Source organism: Salmo salar, chromosome 01 (assembly GCF_965601325.2).
Source record: "Salmo salar chromosome 01, fSalSal1, whole genome shotgun sequence".
NCBI classification, from domain to species: domain Eukaryota; kingdom Metazoa; phylum Chordata; class Actinopteri; order Salmoniformes; family Salmonidae; genus Salmo; species Salmo salar.
This window is the reverse complement of record NC_138291.1, coordinates 171,173,617-171,196,858: the sequence shown is the minus strand read 5'-3', so window position 1 is coordinate 171,196,858 and position 23,242 is coordinate 171,173,617. Positions and strand designations below refer to the sequence as shown.

Here is a 23,242-nt window from a genome sequence, read left to right as displayed (position 1 = left end):
TGATTTGGCCCAAACATAGACGTCTATAAATGACTTTTTTTCAACCAAAAATTAGGCTGATTTCAAAATCCGGAAAATACATATTTTCAACTTTCATTCAGAACTGAAAATATATCTGATTTCAACATCCGGAAAATACCTATTTTTCAAGGTCTGGAAAAGAAGCTTTTTCAACGTCCTGGAAAAGGTCTTCAAACATACCTTTCACCTTTAATTCAGAACCTAAATTGAACATAACTCCGTCAGGATTTTTTTAAAATTTAAGATGGCGGCAGAGCGGCAACGACCGGCCCTGCAAATCAGAATGAGTTTTTTCCCACAAAAGGGCTTTATTACAGACAGAAATACTAATCCGTTCCCGTCTCCTCCAAATAAGCTATTTGTGCTTGTGGAATATTTCTGGGATCTTTTATTTCAACTCATGAAACCAGTACTTAACATGTTGGGTTTATATTTTTGTTCAATATAAAACTTTTAGCTGACATGGGCTAATTGAGTGACTGTCAGTGACTGACATAACAGAACTGCTGATGCATGACCAAATTTCACCTTGTCAATTCTACTAATTTAACTCATAAGATGTTGAGACCCGAATGGATCTGCAGGCCTACAGTTCAGTTGCCCATCCCTGGACAGTTCTCAGAAAAAGATGGGTAATAATTCTATCCACAACTGTAAACAGAAGTACTGTAATGGTATACCATATAGTTACAGGGAATCTGCCAATGTCCATTTTTTTTGTTTATCCCAAGCACATCTAGATTCTACTACATCCATCTGAGCAAGTAGGTGACAGCAATAGTAAAGCTCCACTTCAACTATTCTGAGGCCTGGAACCGTTGCTTACCTGAACCCTAAGGCCGGGATTCAATCCGATCACGGTTGGCTATGCAATGTTCCCGTATTAGCAGACTGCATTCACGGTGAATGCTGCATGTCGGCTCACTCTAAAATGACCTTTAAAATGGTACAAAGAGTGATCGGATTGAATCCTGGCCTAACTCTCTCTAGCTATACCGAAATAAGTGCCAAATGGTTGTTTGGGAACGATAAGTTATTTTGGTGAAATGTTCTATAAACCACCATTATCAATGCACATATAGGGTGGCTTTATAGTCAAATGGCTCACTTGTCTCAATTCTTAGATTTTAAAAAATTAAGTGGAAATATGCTTTATAAACCTGCTATAAGATTCCATGTTGCGATTCTCCATAGGGTGATGTCAGACAGGACAATAATTCCAGGACAATAAATGGCAGTGTATCAGTGAGGTTTATTAGTGTAACTATACTGACAACGTATCGTATACACCACAAAGATACCTGGCAAAACTCACGATGGTACAATATAAAAAAGAAATGTTTTAAAATGAACAAAACAGCGGAAGAAAAAAAAAAAGAGGGGAAACTATTGGTTCTAGCGATAAGAATCGCTGTCTTGATGGCTTGTGTCAATCCTTTGTATGTGGTTCTTTGTACAACACTAGAGGAATTGTCCTCGGAGCAACCCACTGAACGCATGTTCTATGCCCATGGAGGGCTGGATACCAAACCAATAATTTGCTTCCTGTCTTTGACTCAAAGGACCGGGCAGGTTTTGTGAAAGAGCAACAGCTCCATCTAGCCGTCACGTAGCTGAAGCGGAGGCCTAGTTCCTCACAAATCCTTTACACCCTATAAAACCTTTCACATCTTCCAAGACAAGGTCAAGTAAGCATAAGAAGCAAATGAGTTATTGAATTGAAATCCCACCCAATAACACAGTACTATCTCAACGCTTTATCAAATGTCCGAGGCAGAGGACAGACTAATGTGATAGAACATTAACAGGAGAACAATACTGCTTGAAGAAACGTCCACATTTTCCTTGTGCTGCCCCCACAAAAGTCTCCACTTGGAAAGAACGCTACAGTTCCCTAAAATCAGTCTTACGCCAACTGGGGCTGGCCACTTTCTGCCTTGCAACAGTCTGCCACTTGCCCTCCTCCAACTCTATCGTCCAATCAAAACACCCGGTCAAACTCCGTCTGACTCGTCGTGGCCGGGTTCCTGTTCTGATTGGCCGGCTGCTGGGGCATGTGACCTCTCCTGCGGGGCGGGGCCAGGTACTCAAACATGGACGTGTTGTGTGTGGAGAGCATGTTCTTCAGGTCTGAGGGCATGGGGTCCGACCAGAAAAAGTCGTGGTTCAGAGCGTCGTCGCTGTCCGTCCTCTGTGCCGGGTCTAAGACTAGGAGCTTGTCAATCAGGTCCAGGGCGTACGGGTCCTTGACGTAGGCCTTGAGGCGGTCCTTCACTTTCCTCTTCTGGCCCTTAGGGAGCTCCATCTTCTGGTAAAGCTCGTACTTCTTGTCCACGCCTGGCCATACCTGATGGGGGAAGAGTTCAGGTTAGGAATTGAATGATAATTTGTTTGTGTTAAACTGGTGGTTACACTGAGGTGTTTATTATTTTCCTTGGACATAAGAAAGTAAAATCAAAGAAATCAGCTCAGTGTCAGAAATCAATTTTATTTTATGTAATCTGTTCAAGTAGTCCCATGCATAAATAGAGGAACATGTGATCGTATCCCATTGTAATAAAGGTTGGAAACGATTGTTTTTGTCAAATACTCGTTTGGGATTCTTGAGCTCAATTTTCAGTGTACAAGTTATTTATAACAATGACCCCCCACACCCCTACCATCAGCTCAAGGAAAACTCAGCCCACGGCTGAATGTTATTGACTGTAATTGACCCTGATATGGTTTGAGTGTGGTTTGTGTGCATACCTCTGCCGTGATAGAGCCACACAGCTGACTGATGAGTGTGAGCTGGTGCTGCTCTGTGTTGCCTTGCATGATGGGACTGCGTGTCCACATCTCCGCCATGATGCAGCCTGCACCCCACAGGTCAATGGGAGGCCCGTAGTCTCTCTCGCCTGACAAAACAATGTAGCTCTCGGTTTACATGCCATTAAAGTACACATATTGCTACAAGCAAGCTCGGCATCTCAATGTCTTGGAACTGTATAAATAGCCTGGGATTGTGTAAAAAAAATAACAGTTATTTATAGAGTTACATATAGCTTTTATAGAAATACCACATTCTGAAAAAATGTCCTTTGCCCAACCTCTCCTTGACTACCCCCACTTACTTGATGTTTTCCAGAAGCTGATTCAAAATTGTCACCTAATTATCAAGTCCTTCATTAGTTAAATCAGCTGTGTTAGTTCTTGAATACAGCACAAAAGTGGACTGGCTGGGGGTACTGGAGGAGAGGTTTGGGAAACGCTGCACTAGGGGATTTGGGCATGTACCCTACACTATGCTCCAGACAGATGGGTTCCTTACCTAGCAGCAACTCTGGGGGCCTGTACCAGAGTGTGACCACACGGTTGGTGTAGCGGTTGCCCTGGCTGTTTTTGGCCAGGCTGAAGGCTCGCGCCAGCCCAAAGTCTGCCAGCTTCAGCACGCCGTCTCGGGTAATGAGCACGTTGGCCGCCTTCATGTCTCTGTGTAAGATCTGAGAGGAGGAAGGTGTCCACCGAGAAGCACAGTGTTACATGGCTGAATTCAACATGCAGTGCATTTGGTGAAAAGACCAGCAATGATGATACAGGTTTGTTGTATTGTACAATAGGAATCAAATTAAGTCTAAAACCGTTTTACCCTTTTCAAACTACGGCTTTGATACAAACCCTACTGTGCTGGCTATGATCATTTGTTTTTCCCTTTCTAGGGTAGTGACTATGGATGGGAGTCTTGTCATAAATGGACCGTAGCCTCACCTTGTTTCTGTGGATATAGTAGAGTCCGTTTAGCAGCATCTGCATCACCTTCTTGATCTCAGCCAGGGTGAATTTCACATTAGCGTTGCTTAGCAACCCCGCCAGGTCGTGCTCACAGAAGTCAAACACCAGGTAGATGCTTCCTTTGTAGCGGTTGAACTGGGTGGCTGTGTGTTGATGAGAAGATTGAGTAATTAAACACACACAACATTTCGTATTCACACGCGCAACCACTCCACACACTAGTCTGGATTGGTAATCCAATACTGCTTTTTGACCACGAACAATATGGACTGCCCCATGCAAGCTGTAGGTTGCTACTGGGAATGCATGACTGACACTCACCTTTGGTTCGACAGATCTCTATGAGGTTGACAACATTCTCGTGTTTCAAGAGCTGCAGAATCTTGATCTCTCTTAAAGCAGTGATGGGAAACTGGGACAAAGATTACTATTAGCATCCATGTATGTTTATAGAGTGCCATTGTTTACCACTAGCCTATCCAATAAAAAATTATACAGCCTCTGACACCATACATCTCCTGTGTGTATAAAGTTGGAATGTTTATATTGATCTCATGCAGGGCAGATAGTTAGAGACGTGGCTTTGTTGTCCCTCTTTACCCCTTCTTTCTCATTCTCCATCAACACTTTCTTCAGTGCTACCTTCTTCCCAGTCTGTCTGTGCTTGGCTTTGAACACCTCCCTGGAAAGGTAAAGCATGGTAAGATGAAAATATTTAACGTATGCCAATGACAAGAATATCAAATATGTTAAGTGTTCTTCTGAAACTAGCTAACGTTAGTTACCTTAGCTATGTTTATATTCCGGTTATGAACTCAGAACCTAACGTCACTATCAACACAGGTGTGGATAAAACAGCACATGCAGGTGTCGACAAATGCATTTTAGATTGCTAAACTAGCTGGATATATTAACGTTAGTTGTCTTTCAAGAAAACAAGCTACTGTTGCTAGCTTGCCGTCAGGCTAAAGCGAACTTAACAACATACGTTATCCTTAACGTTAGTGATGTTGTCGGCAACCTTTTCACCAAATAACTACTAGAAATCGTACCCAAAGGTCCCTTGGCCGATCTTGGCAAGTTTTTCATATTTAGAAAACTCATCACAGAAAGGGAATTCGACTCCGTCGTAGTATTTGGACATAATGGCGGCCTCCCGGTCAGGCCTGAGAAAAGTAAAGGGTCACGTTAGAAAGGTTTCGCCAGAATTTCATAATTTTACTCTAATATAAGTACACCAAATCAAGCAGAATTAGATAATATGTTCTAAACAACGTTAAATCACACAATGGACATTAGATATGAATATATTCATACTTTTCAGCCCCGGCGGCGTTTCCTGTTTTGTCTCGCTGCATCCTTGTTTGTTTCGTCGGATCCGTGCGTGCCCAGTGCGAGATGGGTAATGTAGTCGTTGTGCTTTCACAAACTTTACCAAAGAGGAAGCGAGGTGGGTAATGTAGTCTTTGTGCTTTCAAACTTTACAAAATGGAAGCGAGAGGCCCAACTCGGCGGAAAACCTGTCTCCCTCCAGCAGGTGCGTTTTTAGTTGTTTTTGTATGGAGAACAACGAGTGTATAATAGTATAGCATCTCTCTCCGTTGAATACATACAGGAAGTTGACGTTAACAACCCTTATCTGATATTTTGAAAATGATAATGAGACCACCAATCCGAAAGAAATGATAGACAAGAGCTAGACAGCCCGTTTGCCGCTTTGTGGACAACAACTCCTATAGAGCCCCACAGTGGAGGTGTCATAATACCCATAAAACCTAGCGGTCAAACAAAGAAATGGATCCAATTGTATTTCCAACATTCATTTGAACCCATAGGAGATTTTAGAAAGACTTAACATAAGGGCAGTGTTTCGTGTAGGCTAACCCTGGTGTGACGCTTTGAGGTGACTTTTATCAATATAGTCGGCTCTATTTACGCTCAGATTCGAAAATGCTAATTAGCATTAAAGTAGACATCATGCAAAACTACAAATCCCTGCAAGCTTCTGCATGTCGCTAGCTGCTAACAGGTATTGTGTCATTTTAAAACTTGCACAAGACAGTTCACAAATGTACATTTAAAATAATGTAGACAATTTATTCATTACTACATTTAGCTAACATTAGATAATTAATCCAGAGATTCTTACCTCGATTCTGCAGTTTCATGGCATTTGTAGTGATAGCTACATTGGCAGCTAACTAGTGTTTCATTTTTGGGGGGTAAATACAGGCAAATATATTGATAAGTCACCTTGTCCTAGAGAGATTTACATGGTTATCAAAATGTCACGCCACGGTAAGCCTACATGAAACACAGCCCTTATTTTGTGTTTCTAAAATCCCCTATAGGAAAAATGTATGGTGGAAAAACAATTGGAACCATTTTATCTGTTTGACCACTAGGTTTTATGGGTATTATGACTCATTCCGTGGTACTCTATTGTTAGGGTGGAGAGACATGTATCTTGTCAGTATTTCCATAATCTTTGCTATGGTGCTGTAGTAGCTACAGTCAATGGCCGTGTTGGAGGGCATCAAAACGACTGCTGACTGACTGATCTACAAATCACCTTGCATCATAAATAATAAATTATTATTATTTGTAGATCAGTCAGTCAGCTAGTGTGTAGTAGTGTAGCCAGGTTGTATTCATTACGCAGAATCTGTTGAAAACGTTTACTCCATTGTTTACTATGTTGCAAGACATAATGAATACACTCCATGGGTGTCTTGCAACGGAAACAGTTTACCGTTTAAGAACCAAACAAAACGGGGACAGACCTACCTGGATTTGTCCAATAGAAACTCTCATTTTCGTTGCAAAACGTTTTCTGTTTGGAGTAAACGGTCTCTGTGGTAAAAACTTTTTGCATTAGACTAAATGTTTTGAAACAGAATCGGCATAATGAATACATCCTGTGCTTCCAAGACTACTTGTTGCACTACAGTGCACAGTCGTGTATTGTAGGCTACTATCAAAACTGTCTAACTGATTTCTCACACAATACCAAAATACAATCTTTCAAATAGGTCACGGTTCATACAAGAGAACACAGTAGGCTACGCAAAAGAGACAAACTTTTAAAAAGTGCTGGTCGGTGTCTGATCCTTGCTTGATTTGAGTATGACTATAAACAAACTTCCAATAACTCAGATGGCCTGATGGGACTATCACTGTTTACTCTCAATTTATTGACATGCAATGCTGTAATGTTGGAGTGTGACTGGAATCACTCATCAGTGACCCCAAACTGTTGATGCATGTATAGACTACTATTATGTCATTTTATTGGATGCTTGTTTGTTTTGCTTTTCAAGCACATTTGTTATTTTTGTAATGAAAAACACTAAGTTAAATAACATTTTTATGAAGCAATAAGCCTACTATTACTTTTGATGAAAAACACAAACATTCTGTACTGTTTCAAACAGGCATCACCACCCACAAAGTTGAATTAGAGTTCAGACATAGAATTATTGGACTAGTGCTGTTAATGCTTAACAAATTATGTAACAAATGGCCACATTTCATGTCATGGTCTAATGATGGGAATGACGACATAGCGGAAGTAGAAGGTAAGCCTAAACCTTAGCCACCTTTTAAAATAAATTGTATAACTGGTCCAGACAAATCCATAGCTCTGGTCTAGGTCAGAGCTAAGGATATGGGCCCAGATTCACAAAACCTGCTGTTTTTTCCTTAGCTATAGACCTGTGAAGAAAGTTAAGCAAACTTGATATTCTTCAAGAAGATTCTTGGAAATATTCTTACGTTATTCCTTGTGTTTCTCCTTAGCAAAAAAGTTAAGAAGAAATGTGATTCTTGAAAATAAAGTTATTGGATTACTACTTGGAAATGGCCACTGGGCCCAGTTTCACAAAACACTTCTGATGCAAAAATGTATGGTGGTTCGTAAGGGCAATTCATCAAACATTTCTTTCAGGATTCATTATTTTCTTACAAACTTCTCAAATAACTTAACTGTCTTGATGATTTTCCATAGGCAACTGAGCTAGATAGCTATCTAGCACGCAAGGGCAATCATGTTAGTATATTTCTTACTGAGATTACTTGCGAAAAAAACATTGAACATATTTAAATCCACAATTGCTTTCATTATCTTATTGTCTCACTTCCCTGAGTTTAAGACAAGGGTTTAGGAAGAAACTTACAGCGGCTTGCGAAAGTATTCACCCTCTTGGCATTTTTCCTATTTTGTTGTCTTACAACCTGGAATTAAAATAGATTTTTAGGGGGTTTGTATCATTTGATTTGCCCAACATGTCTACCACCTTGAAGATGCAAAATATTTTTTCTTGTGAAACAAGAAATAAGACAAAAAAACAGAACTTGAGCGTGCATAACTATTCACCCCCCCCCCCCCCCCCCCCCTCCAAAGTCAATACTTTGTAGAGCCACCTGTTGTAGCAATTACAGCTGCAAGTCTCTTGGGGTATGTATCTATAAGCTTGGCACATCTAGCCACTGGGATTTTTGTCCATTCTTCAAGGCAAAACTGCTCCAGCTCCTTCAAGTTGGATGGGTTCCGCTGGTGTATAGCAATCTTTAAGTCATACCACAGATTCTCAATTGGATTGAGGCCTGGGCTTTGACTAGGCCATTCCAAGACATGTAAATGTTTCCCCTAAACCACTCGAGTGTTGCTTTAGCAGTATGCTTAGGGTCATTGTCCTGCTGGAAGATGAACCTCCGTCCCAGTCTCAAATCCCTTGAAGACTGAACCAGGTTTCCCTCAAGAATTTCCCTGTATTTTGCGCCATCCATCATTCCTTCAATTCTGACCAGTTTCCCAGTCCCTGTCGATGAAAAACACACCCACAGCATGATGCTGCCACCACCATGCTTCACTGTGGGGATGATGTTCTCGGTGATGAGAGGTGTTGGGTTTGCGCCAGACATAGCGTTTTCCTTGATGGCCAAAAAGCTAAATTTTAGTCTCATCTGACCAGAGTACCTTCTTCCATATGTTTGGGGAGTCTCCCACATGCCTTTTGGCAAACACCAAATGTGTTTGCTTAATTTTTTTCTTTAAGCAATGGCTTTTTTCTGTACACTCTTCAGTAAAGTCCAGCTCTGTGGAGTGTACGGCTAAAAGTGGTCCTATGGACAGATACTCTAATCTCTGCTGTGGAGCTTTGCAGCTCCTTCAGGGTTATCATTGGTCTCTTGTTGCCTCTCTGATTAATGCCCTCCTTGCCTGGTCCGTGGGTGTTGTGGTGCCATATTCTTTCCCTTTTTTAATAATGGATTTAATGGTGCCCTGTGGGATCTTCAAAGTTTCAGATATTTTTTTTATAACCCAACCCTGATCTGTACTTCTCAACAACTTTGTCCCTGACCTGTTTGGCGAGCTCCTTGGTCTTCATAGTGTCGCTTGCTTGGTGGTGCCCCTTGCTTAGTGGTGTTGCAGACTCTGGGGCCTTTCAGAACCAGTGTATATATACTGAGATCATGTGACACTTAGTTGCTCACAGGTGGGCTTTATTTAACTAATTATGTGACTTCTGAAGGTAATTGGTTGCACCAGATCTTATTTAGAGGCTTCATTGCAAAGGGGGTGAATACATATGCACGCATCACTTTTCCCTGAATTGTTTGTTACTTTTTTGAAACAAGTAATTTTTTTCACTTCACCAATTTGGACTATTTTGTGTATGTCCATTACATGAAATCCAAATAAAAATCAATTTAAATTACAGGTTGTAATGCAACAAAATAGGGAAAATGCCAAGAGGGGTGAATATTTTTGCAAGGCACTGTAAGAACATTTAAGAACTTTATTGAATAGCAACTTTTCATAAGTTTCTTTTTAAGTATAAAGTTTGGGGAAAATGGCACTTCAGAATACGTTTCTTCTTAAGAAGATTTTGTGAATCCGAGCCCAGGGAAAAAGTATGAAAAGTTATTATTCCTCAAAGTTATTGAAAATATTTTTAGTTTCTTCCTAAGAAATAAGATTCTTGAGAATAAAGTTATTGGAGTTCTTTGTGGAAATGTTCTTAACTCCAAGATAGCTAAACCCTTGTCTTAAACTCATGGAAGTGAGAGAATTAGCTAATGAAAGCAATTGAACATGTTTAATTCACTCAATACTGAAACTTTCAGATAAAGTTTGATTGTTTTAAATCCTCCCCCCAAAATTTGACCAGTAATCTCAGTAAGAAATATGCTAACATGATTACCCTTGCTAGCTAGGAGTATTTTTGTTTGTAATAAAGCTATTTTGTGGGGGGAAATTATTTTTGATTGGCTGGGCCTGGCTCCCCAATGGGTGGGCCTATGCCCTCCCAGGCACACCCATGGATGCGCCCTTGCCCAGTTGAGTGAAATCCATCGATTAGGGCCTAAGGAACTTATTTAAATTGACTGATTTCCTTATGTGACCTGTAGGCTCAGTAAACTCTTAGAAATTGTTGCGTTTTATATTTTTGTTACTATATGTCTCCGAAGAACATGTATGCCTCCTGCTGGGTTAGAATGGTAAAATATTTATACTAATCAGGGATAAGGATCTGTACATAGGAGAATCCAGGGTTCCACTGAAGCAGACCCAGGTTTCAAAGCAGGGTCTGATAACCTGGGACGACCCAAATACACAGACCGATATAGGTAGAACCAGGGTATGAGGTCCAGGGTATTATTGACTTTAGATTGTGCCTTTGGGGTTAGGCTATTAGTTTGTTTTAAAACTAGATTTTGGCGGGGTGTGTCTTCTTTGTCTGTAAAAACACAAATTTCGTTGTTAACCAAAATGAAACTCCATATTTGCTAATTAGTCAATGTGCTTTCCTGCACCTGCGCAAGAAGAATGTTAGGTTTAATCCTTCCCAGAAACCCAGTAACGGATTTTGATTAAATAGGGACCTAACTCTTTTCATTGTTGTGTACTTTCAGTATTTGTTATTTGTTGGTCTGATGTGTGTAATGAGAAAGTGTCACATTTATTTTAGATACTCTCTACTTTGTGTACAGCGTGTCCATAACACATTCTGTACTTCTTGTATAGTTCGTCCACAATACCCATCTTCCCACACTGACACAAAGCTAGGAGCGGTACAGCATCAGCCCTGGTACATAGGACCTGGTGTCAGAGCAATTGTAGGGGTTGACTCCTTGCTCAAGGGCACAACGGTAGTGAGTGTGAGTGACTAATGCATTGTTCTCGCTTTTCACCACGGCTGGTACAGTGTGACAGAACTGTTGAAAGGAATGGATACAGTATGGCTTTCCACTAGATGTTGGAACATTGCTGTGGGGACTTGCTTCCATTCAGCCACGAGCATTAGTGCTGTCGGGCACTGATGTTAGGCAATTAGGCCTGGTTTGCAGTCAGCATTTCAATTAATCCCAAAGGTGTTCAATGGGGTTGAGGTCAGCGCTCTGTGCAGGCCAGTCAAGTTCTTCCACATCGATATCGAGAAACCATTTCTGTATGGACCTCGCTTTGTGCACGGGGGCATTGTCATGCTGAAACAGGAAAGGGCCTTCCCCAAACTGTTGCCACAATGTTGAAAGCATAGAATCGTCTAGAATGTCATTCATTGTATGCTGTAGCGTTAAGATTTCCCTTCACTGGAACTAAGGGTCCTAGCCCGAACCATGAAAAACAGCACCAGATCATTATTCCTCCTCTACCAAACTTTACAGTTGGCACTACGCATTTAGACAGGTAGCGTTCTCCTGGCATCCCCCAAACCCAGATTCGTCCGTCGGACTGCCAGATGGTGAAGCGTGATTCATCACTCCGGCCATGGAAAACCATTTCATGAAGCTCCCGACAAACAGTTATTGTGCTGACGTTGCTTCCAGAGGCAGTTTGGAACTTGGTAGTGAGTGTTGCTACCGAGGACAGACGATTTTTACGCGCCACGCCGCATCAGCACTCGGGGGCCCTGTTCTTGGAGCTTGTGGCCTACCACTTCACGGCTGAGCCGTTGTTGCCCCTAGATGTTTCTACATCACAATAACAGATATTTCAGTTGACCGGGGCAGGTCTAACAGGGTAGAATTTTAAGAACTAACTTGTTGGAAAGGGGCATGCTAAGACGGTGCCACGTTGAAAGTCACCGAGCTCTTCAGTAAGGCTATTCAACTGCAATTATAGTGCTTGATTTATACACCTGTCAGGAACAGGTGTGGCTGAAGTAGCTGAATCCACTAATTTGATGGGGTCGCCACATACTTTTGTGTGTGTGTATACAGTTGAAGTCGGAAGTTTACATACACCTTAGCCAAATGCATTTAAACTCAGTTTTTCACAATTCCTGACCTTTAATCCTAGTAAAAATTCCCGTCTTAGGTTAGTTAGGATCACCACTTTATTTTAATAATGTGAAATGTCAGAATAATAGTAGAGTGATTTATTTCAGCTTTAATTTCTTTCATCACATTCCCAGTGGGTCAGAAGGTTACATACAATCAGTTCGTATTTGGTAGCATTGCCTTTAAATTGTTTAACTTGGGTCAACCGTTTCAGGTAGCCTTCCACAATAAGTTGGGTGAATTTTGGCCCATTCCTCCTGACAGAGCTAGTGTAACTGAGTCAGGTTTGTAGGCCCCCTTGCTCGCACACGCAATTTCAGTGCCACCCCCGTGCTTCACGGTTGGGATGGTGTTCTTCGGCTTGCAAGCATCCCCCTTTCTCCTCCAAACATAACAATGGTCATTATGGCCAAACAGTCTCATCAGACCAGAGGACATTTCTCCAAAAAGTACGATCTTTGTCCCTGTGTGTAGCTGCAAACTGTAGTCTGGCTTTTTTATGGCGGTTTTGGAGCAGTGGCTTCTTCCTTGCTGAGCAGCCTTTCAGGTTATGTCGATATAGGACTTGTTTTACTGTGGAAATAGATACTTTTGTACCTGTTTCATCCAGCATTTTCACAAGGTCCTTTGCTGTTGTTCTGGGATTGATTTGCACTTTTTGCACCAAAGTACCTTCATCTCTAGGAGACAGAACGCGTCTCCTTCCTGAGCGGTATGACAGCTGTGCCAACTGAGCTACGGCCATCCCTGTAGCTCAGTTGGTAGAGCATGGTGTTTGCAACGCATGGTGTTTGCAACGCCAGGGTTGTGGGTTCGATTCCCACGGGGGGCCAGCACAGGAAAAAAACTGTATGCATTCACTACTGTAAGTCGCTCTGGATAAGAGCGTCTGCTAAATGACGTAAATGAATGGTCCCATGGTGTTTATACTTGCGTACTATTGTTTGCACAGATGAACATGGTACATTCAGGCTTTGGGAAATTGCTCCCAACGATGAGCCAGAATTGTGGAGGTCTACAATTGTTTTTCTGAGGTCTTGGCTGATTTTTTAAAAGATTTTCCCATGATGTCAAGCAAAGAGGCACTGAGTTTGAAGGTAGGCCTTGAAATACAGGTACACCTCCAATTGATTCAAATGATGTCAATTAGCCTATCAGAAGCTTCTAAAGCCATGACATTTTCTGGAATTTTCCAAGCTGTTTAAGGGCACAGTCAACTTAGTGTATGTAAACTTCTGACCCACTGGAATTGTGATACAGTGAATTATAAGTGAAATAATCTGTCTGTAAACAATTTTTGGAAAAAGTACTTGTGTCATGCACAAAGTAGATGTAACCGACTTGCCAAAACTATAGTTTGTTAACAAGAAATGTGTGGAGTGGTTGAAAAACAAATTTTAGTGACTCCAACCTAAGTGTATGTAAACTTCTGACTTCAACTGTGTATATATATATATACTGCTCAAAAAAATAAAGGGAACACTTAAACAACACAATATAACTCCAAGTCAATCACACTTCTGTGAAATCAAACTGTCCACTTAGGAAGCAACACTGATTGACAATACATTTCACATGCTGTTGTGCAAATGGAATAGACAACAGGTGGAAATTATAGGCAATTAGCAAGACACCCCCAATAAAGGAGTGGTTCTGCAGGTGGTAACCACAGACCACTTCTCAGTTCCTATGCTTCCTGGCTGATGTTTTGGTCACTTTTGAATGCTGGCGGTGCTTTCACTCTAGTGGTAGCATGAGACGGAGTCTACAACCCACACAAGTGGCTCAGGTAGTGCAGCTCATCCAGGATGGCACATCAATGCGAGCTGTGGCAAGAAGGTTTGCTGTGTCTGTCAGCGTAGTGTCCAGAGCATGGAGGCGTTACCAGGAGACAGGCCAGTACATCAGGAGACGTGGAGGAGGCCGTAGGAGGGCAACAACCCAGCAGCAGGACCGCTACCTCCGCCTTTGTGCAAGGAGGAGCAGGAGGAGCACTGCCAGAGCCCTGCAAAATGACCTCCAGCAGGCCACAAATGGGCATGTGTCTGCTCAAACGGTCAGAAACAGACTCCATGAGGGTGGTATGAGGGCCCGACGTCCACAGGTGGGGGTTGTGCTTACAGCCCAACACCGTGCAGGACGTTTGGCATTTGCCAGAGAACACCAAGATTGGCAAATTCGCCACTGGCGCCCTGTGCTCTTCACAGATGAAAGCAGGTTCACACTGAGCACGTGTGACAGTCTGGAGACACCGTGGAGAACGTTCTGCTGCCTGCAACATCCTCCAGCATGACCGGTTTGGCGGTGAGTCAGTCATGGTGTGTGGTGGCATTTCTTTGGGGGGCCGCACAGCCCTCCATGTGCTCGCCAGAGGTAGCCTGACTGCCATTAGGTACCGAGATGAGATCCTCAGACCCCTTGTGAGACCATATGCTGGTGCGGTTGGCCCTGGGTTCCTCCTAATGCAAGACAATGCTAGACCTCATGTGGCTGGAGTGTGTCAGCAGTTCCTGCAAGAGGAAGGCATTGATGCTATGGACCGCCTGTACCCCAGACCTGAATTCAATTGAGCACATCTGGGACATCATGTCTCGCTCCATCCACCAACGTCACGTTGCACCACAGACTGTCCAGGAGTTGGCGGATGCTTTAGTCCAGGTCTGGGAGGAGATCCCTCAGGAGACCATCCGCCACCTCATCAGGAGCATGCCCAGGCATTGTAGGGAGGTCATACAGGCACGTGGAGGCCACACACTACTGAGCCTCATTTTGACTTGTTTTAAGGACATTACATCAAAGTTGGATCAGCCTGTAGTGTGGTTTTCCACTTTAATTTTGAGTGTGACTCCAAATCCAGACCTCCATGGGTTGATAAATTGGATTTCCATTGATTATTTTTGTGTGATTTTGTTGTCAGCACATTCAACTATGTAAAGAAAAAAGTATTTAATAAGATTATTTATTTCATTCAGATCTAGGATGTGTTGTTTAAGTGTTCCCTTTATTTTTTTGAGCAGTATATATATAACTATATATAGTGTATATATTCAATTTCTACTTTAAATGGAGCACAATCATGTATTAAATCATATGACAAATGTAATTGAAATAACTTGACTCACCCTCAATTATACCTGGAGGCACAAGCTTTAAAAAAAAAACCATGTTTCTCTTTGTTTGGGCTAATTGTCTTCTAACCTAGCACACGGCATTGGCAACTGGCTGCATTTCACAACTCCTGATTATATGGCGATAATTAGCATAACACTCGATGCTCTGCTCCTCTTTCCATCTTGCCGATGCAGGCGTTGACTCCACATCCCTCAGCAAGGAAGTTTTTGGGGACAACACTTTTTTCCTCCACTTTGAACCTGCAGGAATTCTCCTATTGGTTGATGCAATGCACATCAAGGTTGTGTACCCCTACTTAGATGTTGCATGCATCAACCAATTGTTGCGGTCCACGTTATTGACTGTGCCCTCAGGCACCAGATTGCTATAATGCTGCGTTCAAAACAACTGGGAACTCTTGGGAATAAACAAGATCCGACTGGGAAGAATGGTCATCCAACTCGGAATTCCAAGTCGAAAATGCAGGCATCTTATCTAGTGCTCTGACTTTCCGACGTGAAAATCACTAACGTCATGATTTGACCTAGTTTTTTCCCAGTCGTCTTCAACGCATAACATGTGGTTAGCTGATACGTAAAATACATATCTTGGCATGTGTCAGCAACGTCTGAGTAGGGGAACAAGACCTTAGACACAGGGGAACTTGACACTTATGAAGTGGTGGGGTGCTGTCCATGGTTCTAATCTAAACTGTCAGCATAGCTCAGTGAAGAAGGTTGGGGGGAACTCACTCACTTTCTATTTAAACCAGCTTTCATAGTACTTTTAAAATGTTATTCTTTTGATATAAATGTATACAAAAAACTTGGAAGTCAATCAATCCGCCATCATTGACAATGGAAAATCAAATGAGTTATTTAAATATTGAAATAGCATGGGCCATGCTATTTCAATAACTCATTTGATTTTCCATTGTGAGGAAAAACAAATTTGTACAATTTAAGGCCAAGTGGCAAACAATAATGCATGCACTAGGGATGGGAGGATGCGGAGACAGACGATGGAGTCATTGTCATCTTTGGACCAACGTCTCCTCAGCAACAATGGCTAAGCGCACCAAGAAGGTGGGGATTGTGGGTAAATATGGCACGCGTTATGGAGCTTCGCTCAGGAAGATGGTGATGAAGATTGAGCTCAGCCAGCACGCCAAGTATATATACATATACTTATTCACGTTTGTTTTTGGAATAAATAAAAAAAAAATGTATATAATTATAAAAAAAAGAACATTTGAGTGTACATATACCAGGCTTGAAACTTGGATGATTTTCACAAATAATTGTTTAATGTTAATCACCAGCATTAAGTACATAACCAGTGTTATTTACAGCATTCAGAACCCAGACAGACACACAAGTACCATCAAAATTCAAATGTCTGTATTTACCAGTGTTGGGGAGTAGTGAACTACACATAGTTCAACTAGTAAATGAACTACATTTTGCAGTATTTACATATACTTATTCACAAAGTAGTTTGGATGTACTGAACTACTTTTTCAAAGTAACTATAGTTTTATTATGGGTAACTTTAGTGTAGCTTACCTTCTTCCAGTGTGAAGTAATTGGTAGCTTGGTAAACTATATTTGAGTAGCTTCCCCAACACTGGTATTTACACAATTAGTGTAAAAAAATGTAAAGGAAATCCCAGAAGGCAAGGCAGGTACAAAGTTCCAGTATCCCACTCACACACTTGCTCTTCCAAATAACATGCACTGTATTTGCGACAATCTCAAACATACTGTTCTTCATTTAATTATACACAATTTAAACACAGCCATAATGATTCGATCTCTTTTTAGTGATCCACTCCACTCCTCAAACTCTATTTTGCAACCTGTTTCCAGATCTGTTTGTGCCGTCTTGCCAACACCTATGGTCTTGTGCAGAAATACATTTGGGACCAGGCTATTGTTTTGTCACAGGCTCATCCACAATGATGATTGTAATACAAAGAATATGATTCGATCTGTACAAGTAAACCTGAATTTTATTTTTTTATGAACAATAAACGTGAATTTAATAGTCTTAATATTACAGTCAATAAATCATTCAATCTGTCATAAAAACAACACGCCATCAAACTGTTGTACACCAAACCGCAACTGTAATGATGGCAACCATGTACTAGCTAAAACACCCAAATCTGGTTTGAAGCGGTATTAATCGATCTTGTATCCGTTTGTGGTGGCCTGGCCGGGCTCTGAACCAGGTCTGAGGCAAGATGTCAATGGTGGCATAGGCCTTGGACCATCTGAAGCGGTCTTAAGCGGTCTTGTATCAGACAGTCTGTGGTGGCCTAAGTCTGAAGCAGTGTTCAGCCAAGCCTAGTCTGACCCTGAACTAGGTCCATCTCGGTTTTCCTCTCACAGCTTGGCCTTGGGGGTGCTCTCCAGCAGCATCCTCATGTCCAGCAAGGCCTCCTCCAGCCTCTGGGCCATGTGGGCCGCATTGGTCTCATTGCAGCTGTTGAACGCCGACACGGCAAAGTTGATGTGTTCTGCCATGGGGTTGTAGCATACGCCATAGCCGTCGGGTGCCACGGGCCCGAAGCACATCACACAGTCCGTCTTGGCTGGCACCTTTGAGGGAGGAGAAAGAAGGGGGGAGCGGGAAAGCTTACTCCTTACGGTATGAGCATTAGCTAGAACCCCTAAGTAGCCTCAGTAGCTAGACCCCCTAAGTAGCTAGACCCCCTAAGAAGCCTCAGTAGCTAGATCCCTATGTAGCTAACTTCTAATGACTAAGCTTGCTAATGTAGGTATAAAAATTAGCTAACCAAGATGACACTTGGCTGACCCCAAGTATCGGCCACTGACAACATTCGCTCAATAGCTAATTGTTAAGCTTGGCATCGCATCACCTGTCCCAATCGTGCAGGGCAGACAGACACGCAAGGAAAGAGTACTTCAGTACGGCACAGTGTTTTATCAACCAATTACGTCAGACTAGCAGTAATTCAACCAAAATGGTTTAATAAAACACTGTCATATGGTTGTTCGGCCACCATATTGTGTTGCCAGATCGGAAAACAACAATGATCGAGAATGAAAAGTTCCATGTCCCGCTAGCTAGCTATTTACCTGGCTAGTGGAAAGGTTGTAGTGGTTGGCCACAGCGTACGAGGTGTCCATGAAGATCTCAGGCATGGAGGTCAGGTCTTCGATGGCCTGCAGCTTCAGCCCCAGAAGGTGTCGGTCTATGGCCTGGCCATGGATCGCCTGGACACAGCCAAACCATAGACATACATATTTATATCTAATATTCATACATATTGATGATGTGTTTAGGCTATATCATTGATCCAAACAAACTTGACTTGTGCACTTCAAACCTTTTAATGTATTTTATTATAAGGGACTGCTAGTGCTCAGCAAATAGTGATTTTTGAGGTCGGTTTGGTTCTTAAAAAAGAATCACGTTTTTGATTCGTAATTTAAAATATATATTTTTTTTACATGAAATGTACTACGTGGATTGAATGCTGTAACACAGAATAAAACAATTAATAAAATGATGGTAGTGACTGTCCATTACTGCTAATTCCGTATTAACCATCATTTATTCACATTACTTTAATAAGATGTTTCAGTTGTGTATATTACATTGGTTTAATGTAATGATGATTTTATTTCATTCAGTCATCATCTCTATAGAGCTGCTGCCTATGCTGTCTGACAACATCACTATTTTAGTATTTCTTCAAAGTAAATAAGGCATATTTTATGACTTCTGAATACTAACTATCAATCACTTAAATCTTGTATTTTCAGGTAGAGATACCTCGAAGTAGCTGCTTTCTATACCTCTCGATCACACGTTCTCTGCGTCTGCTCCACACCACTGAGGTATAGTAATCTCCACACAGAACGGATGAGTAGGCGGGCGCGCAATGGATTATGGTCATTGTAGTTAATCACCATGTTTTCTGTGAAAAACTATTTTGAATATTGGCCTCCCTACTACATTGCACAGTTCGGGCTTGATCTTATTTATCTCTAGAGAAACTACAGCGCAATGAGCTCACAGAAAAAATAAAATAAAACTAAATTAAAATTATTGAACCGACGTTTGTCAATTAGATGTTTAAAAAAAATAACTATAATAACTAACTATCGGTTAATCGCTCAGCACTAGTGAGTGCAGTACTTTGTCACTGATGAAGGTTGACTAAATAGGGTGCCATAGGGTTGGGGTCAATTCCATTACAATTCTCCTCAGTGCTTTTCAATTAGGAACATTTGGAATATGGTTTAATTTCTGAATTGACTTGTTGGAATCTAATTTGAAATATCTTACACTATTAGAACTGAGAAGATGGAAATCTATTGAGTGAGAAAGTTTCCATTCTGTCAGAACATGTTATGGTTAAATATCATGTATCCTATGGAGAGAAGGGTAACGGTCTGGTTTCAGTCAACAGATAAGGTAGGACAGCCGTGGATTAGGGAGGAGTGAGGAATGTGGGTCGAGGTCAGGTCAGATGAAGGGAGAAGGAACAGTCCTATGACATACACACATAGGAGACAGGGCCATGACTACACTGAGGAGTGGCACCACTGAAGTTCCTGCCTAGCAACAGATGTATTGGCTGTCTAGATGTCTAGTCTGTAATACCAACAACATGTTTCAAGCAAACCACCATAGTGCCTATGCCCATGAACACTAAGGTAACCTGCCTAAATGACTACCGACCCGTAGCACTCACGTCTGTAGCCATGAAGTGCTTTGAAAGGCTGGTAATGGCTCACATCAACACAATTATCCCAGAAACTCTAGACCCACTCCAATTTGCATACCGCCTAAACAGATCCACAGATGATGCAATCTCTATTGCACTCCACACTGCCCTTTCCCACCTGGACAAAAGGAACACCTATGTGAGAATGCTATTCATTGACTACAGCTCGGCGTTCAACACCATAGTACCCTCAAAGCTCATCACTAAGCTAAGGATCCTGGGACTAAACACCTCCCTCTGCAACTGGATCCTGGACTTCCTGACGGGCCGCCCCCAGGTGGTGAGGGTAGGTAACAACACATCCGCCACACTGATCCTCAACACGGGGGCCCATCAGGGGTGTGTGCTCAGTCCCCTCCTGTACTCCCTGTTCACTCATGACTGCATGGCCAGGCACAACTCCAACACCATCATTAAGTTTGCAGACGACACAACAGTGGTAGGCCTGATCACCGACAACGACGAGACCGCCTGTAGGGAGGTGGTCAGAGACCTGGCCGGGTGGTGCCAGAATAACAACCTATCCCTCAACGTAACCAAGACTAAGGAGATGATTGTGGACTACAGGCGAAGGAGGACAGAGCACGCCCCCATTCTCATCGACAGGGCAGTAATGGAGCAGGTTGAGAGCTTCAAGTTCCTTGGTGTCCACATCAACAAACTATCATGATCCAAACACACCAAGACAGTTGTGAAGAGGGCACGACAAAGCCTATTCCCCCTCAGGAAACTAAAAAGGTTTGGCATGGGTCCTCAGATCCTCAAAAGGTTCTATAGCTGCAACTTCGATAGCATCCTGACGGGTTGCATCACTGCCTGGTACGGCAATTGCTCGGCCTCTGACCACAAGGCACTACAGAGGGTAGTGTGTACGGCCCAGTACATCACTGGGGCTAAGCTGCCTGCCATCCAGGACCTCTACACCAGGTGGTGTCAGAGGAAGGCCCTAAAAATTGCCAAAGACCCCAGCCACCCCAGTCATAGACTGTTCTCTCTACTACTGCATGGCAAGCGGTACCGGAGTGCCAAGTCTAGGACAAAAAGACTTCAACAGTTTTTACCCCCAAGCCATAAGACTCCTGAACAGGTAATCAAATGGCTACCCGGACTATTTGCATTGTGTGCCCCCCCCCCCAATCCCACCCCAACCCCTCTTTTACGCTGCTGCTACTCTCTGTTTATCATATATGCATAGTCACTTTAACTATACATTCATGTACATACTACCTCAATTGGCCCGACCAACCAGTGCCCCCGCACATTGGCTAACTGGGCTATCTGCATTGTGTCCCGCCACCCGCCAACCCCTCTTTTACGCTACGGCTACTCTCTGTTTATCATATATGCATAGTCACTTTAACCATATCTACATGTACATACTACCTCAATCAGCACGACTAACCGGTGCCTGTGTATAGCCTCGCTACTGTTATTTTTATTTCTTTAATTACCTATTGTTCACCTAATACCTTTTTTGCACTGTTGGTTAGAGCCTGTAAGTAAGCATTTCTCTGTAAGGTCTACTACACCTGTTGTATTTGGCGCACATGACAAATAAACTGATTTGATAGATGTGCAAGGAGTTGACTGCGCCCAGTAGAGGGTATACATTTGTACTTGTGTAAACATGTCATTGTCTTATGCAGCTGTGTGACTCAGTATGTGATAAACTTGGTTTGAGCTTTATTAGTCATCCGTGAGAGTTTTTGTTTGTCAGACCCTAACAGACTGGAATCGAAATGGAATTGACCCCAAGCCTGTTGTGCGGGTATCTATCCTTTCTATTAGACTGTGCAGCACTCACTCACCATGTCAGTGTATGCCCGGTGGGCTTTCACAGCCTTCTCCAGTAGGGTCACTTTTTCTATCTTCTGTTTGGATGGGTCGTCCATGGCCTTGACGAAATTAGCAGAGTCGATGGAGCAGGAGCGGATGGTGTCGGTGCGACCCAGCTTGAACATACGCAGAGACGCGCTCTCATAGGTGGCACAGCACCGCTGATACATCCTGAGAGAGAGATCCCAGTTATATTGCATTGGTACAGTTTAAGGCTGGTAGGAGTTAGGTTAGGGAATATTTTGCTCTCTGGTGCCCTCAACTGGTCATTGTCAAACAATGCAGGCATGAAAAATCCCTGTTAAATCACATTTTATTTGTCACATGTGCTAAATACAACAGGTGTAGACCTTAGTGAAATGCTTACTTACAAGCCCTTAACCAACAATGCAGTTTTAAGAAAATACTTATTTTTTGTAAGAGATAAGAACAACAAATAATTAAAGGGATATCATCTCATGCAAGACCAAGGGAGTAATCTCTCATATCTCCTGTTCATGTGGAAAAGCCTACGTAGGGCAAACTAAAAGACAATTAAAAAAACAATGCATAGCTGAACACCACAGCTCAATCAGGTGTAAGAACATTGACTATCCAATAGCAGCTCACTTTGTTGAAGCTAACCATCCAATCTCCTCCCTCACAGGCACTGCGGATGTCGCTCTACCAAGGAGAAGAGGTAACATTGAGATCCTACAAAAGGAGGCTTACTGGATATCCTATCTAAAAACATTGACATCTAGTGGTCTGAATATTGACTTTGACTCAGTCCCTTATGAACAATTCTCTATTTTATGAACAAGTCTTATAAATGGATATATTCTTTCTACAGCTTATTAGCGTATACCGAATATGTTCCCCTGTTGATGATGCTTATTATGCATTAAGGTTGAACCAAAAGATTACATGTAACAAATATAAATAAAAATAGGAAACAATTAAATATGTGAAATTTAATTAAACAATAATGTATGTTGATGCTAATATTATGTACCATACTCAATTATGTTTGCATATGATAGCCTAATATATTTAATATGCCATAAACTATTGTTTAACAGTTTCACTCAATTTATTTTAATTAACTTAATCATTATTACACACCCCTCACTATTGTCATTGGTTGCACTGTTTGTTATCATGACATTACCCTGAAGAAGGCACAGTGATGCCGAAACATTTGTGATTTACCCAGTAAATTACTGGGAGTTTATATAGAGTGTCCGACTCTTTATTTTTATAGTTTATTCGCCGTTAGTTCGCCGTTCGCACCTCCACACAAAATACATTTTTTGGGTGTGCGCCAGCTCATGTTTTTTATTAAACAATGCAGCCATGACATAGGTCTTTGCAGTGTATCCTCGTTGAAAACCAGGATTCGCTAAATGTGAAGCCTGGGGAAGTTCATGGTAGAAAGATAGCTAAATAGGGGTGGGAACCTGCTTTAAATCAAAG

General features: G+C 42.1%; 2 protein-coding genes and 1 long non-coding RNA gene across 3 annotated transcripts in view; 1 reads left to right on the top strand and 2 right to left on the bottom strand.

Annotated features, from left to right (window-relative positions):
* Nucleotides 1-1,253: 1,253 nt before the first annotated feature.
* Nucleotides 1,254-5,144, bottom strand: cdk9 (cyclin-dependent kinase 9 (CDC2-related kinase)). Its single transcript, NM_001139765.1, is given in 8 exon segments — nt 1,254-2,368; nt 2,770-2,918; nt 3,332-3,503; nt 3,769-3,935; nt 4,114-4,204; nt 4,393-4,474; nt 4,845-4,958; nt 5,110-5,144. Coding segments are annotated over 7 exon segments (1,119 nt in total). The 5' UTR covers nt 4,937-4,958; nt 5,110-5,144; the 3' UTR covers nt 1,254-2,002.
* Nucleotides 5,145-5,270: 126 nt separating this feature from the next.
* LOC106570871 (uncharacterized) lies at nt 5,271-22,613 on the top strand. The gene is made up of 3 exons (XR_001320794.3): nt 5,271-5,329; nt 18,984-19,058; nt 22,434-22,613. It is a non-coding gene; the product is annotated as an uncharacterized LOC106570871 (long non-coding RNA).
* Nucleotides 16,474-23,242, bottom strand: part of crata (carnitine O-acetyltransferase a) — a 31,886-nt gene continuing 25,117 nt past the window's right edge. The window contains exons 11-13 of the mRNA XM_014143433.3: nt 21,760-21,958; nt 18,294-18,431; nt 16,474-17,792 (exon numbers count right to left, since the gene is read on the bottom strand). Coding sequence (XP_013998908.1) covers nt 17,577-17,792; nt 18,294-18,431; nt 21,760-21,958 — 553 coding nt within the window. The 3' untranslated portion in view covers nt 16,474-17,576. The remainder of the gene's footprint in view (nt 17,793-18,293; nt 18,432-21,759; nt 21,959-23,242) is intronic.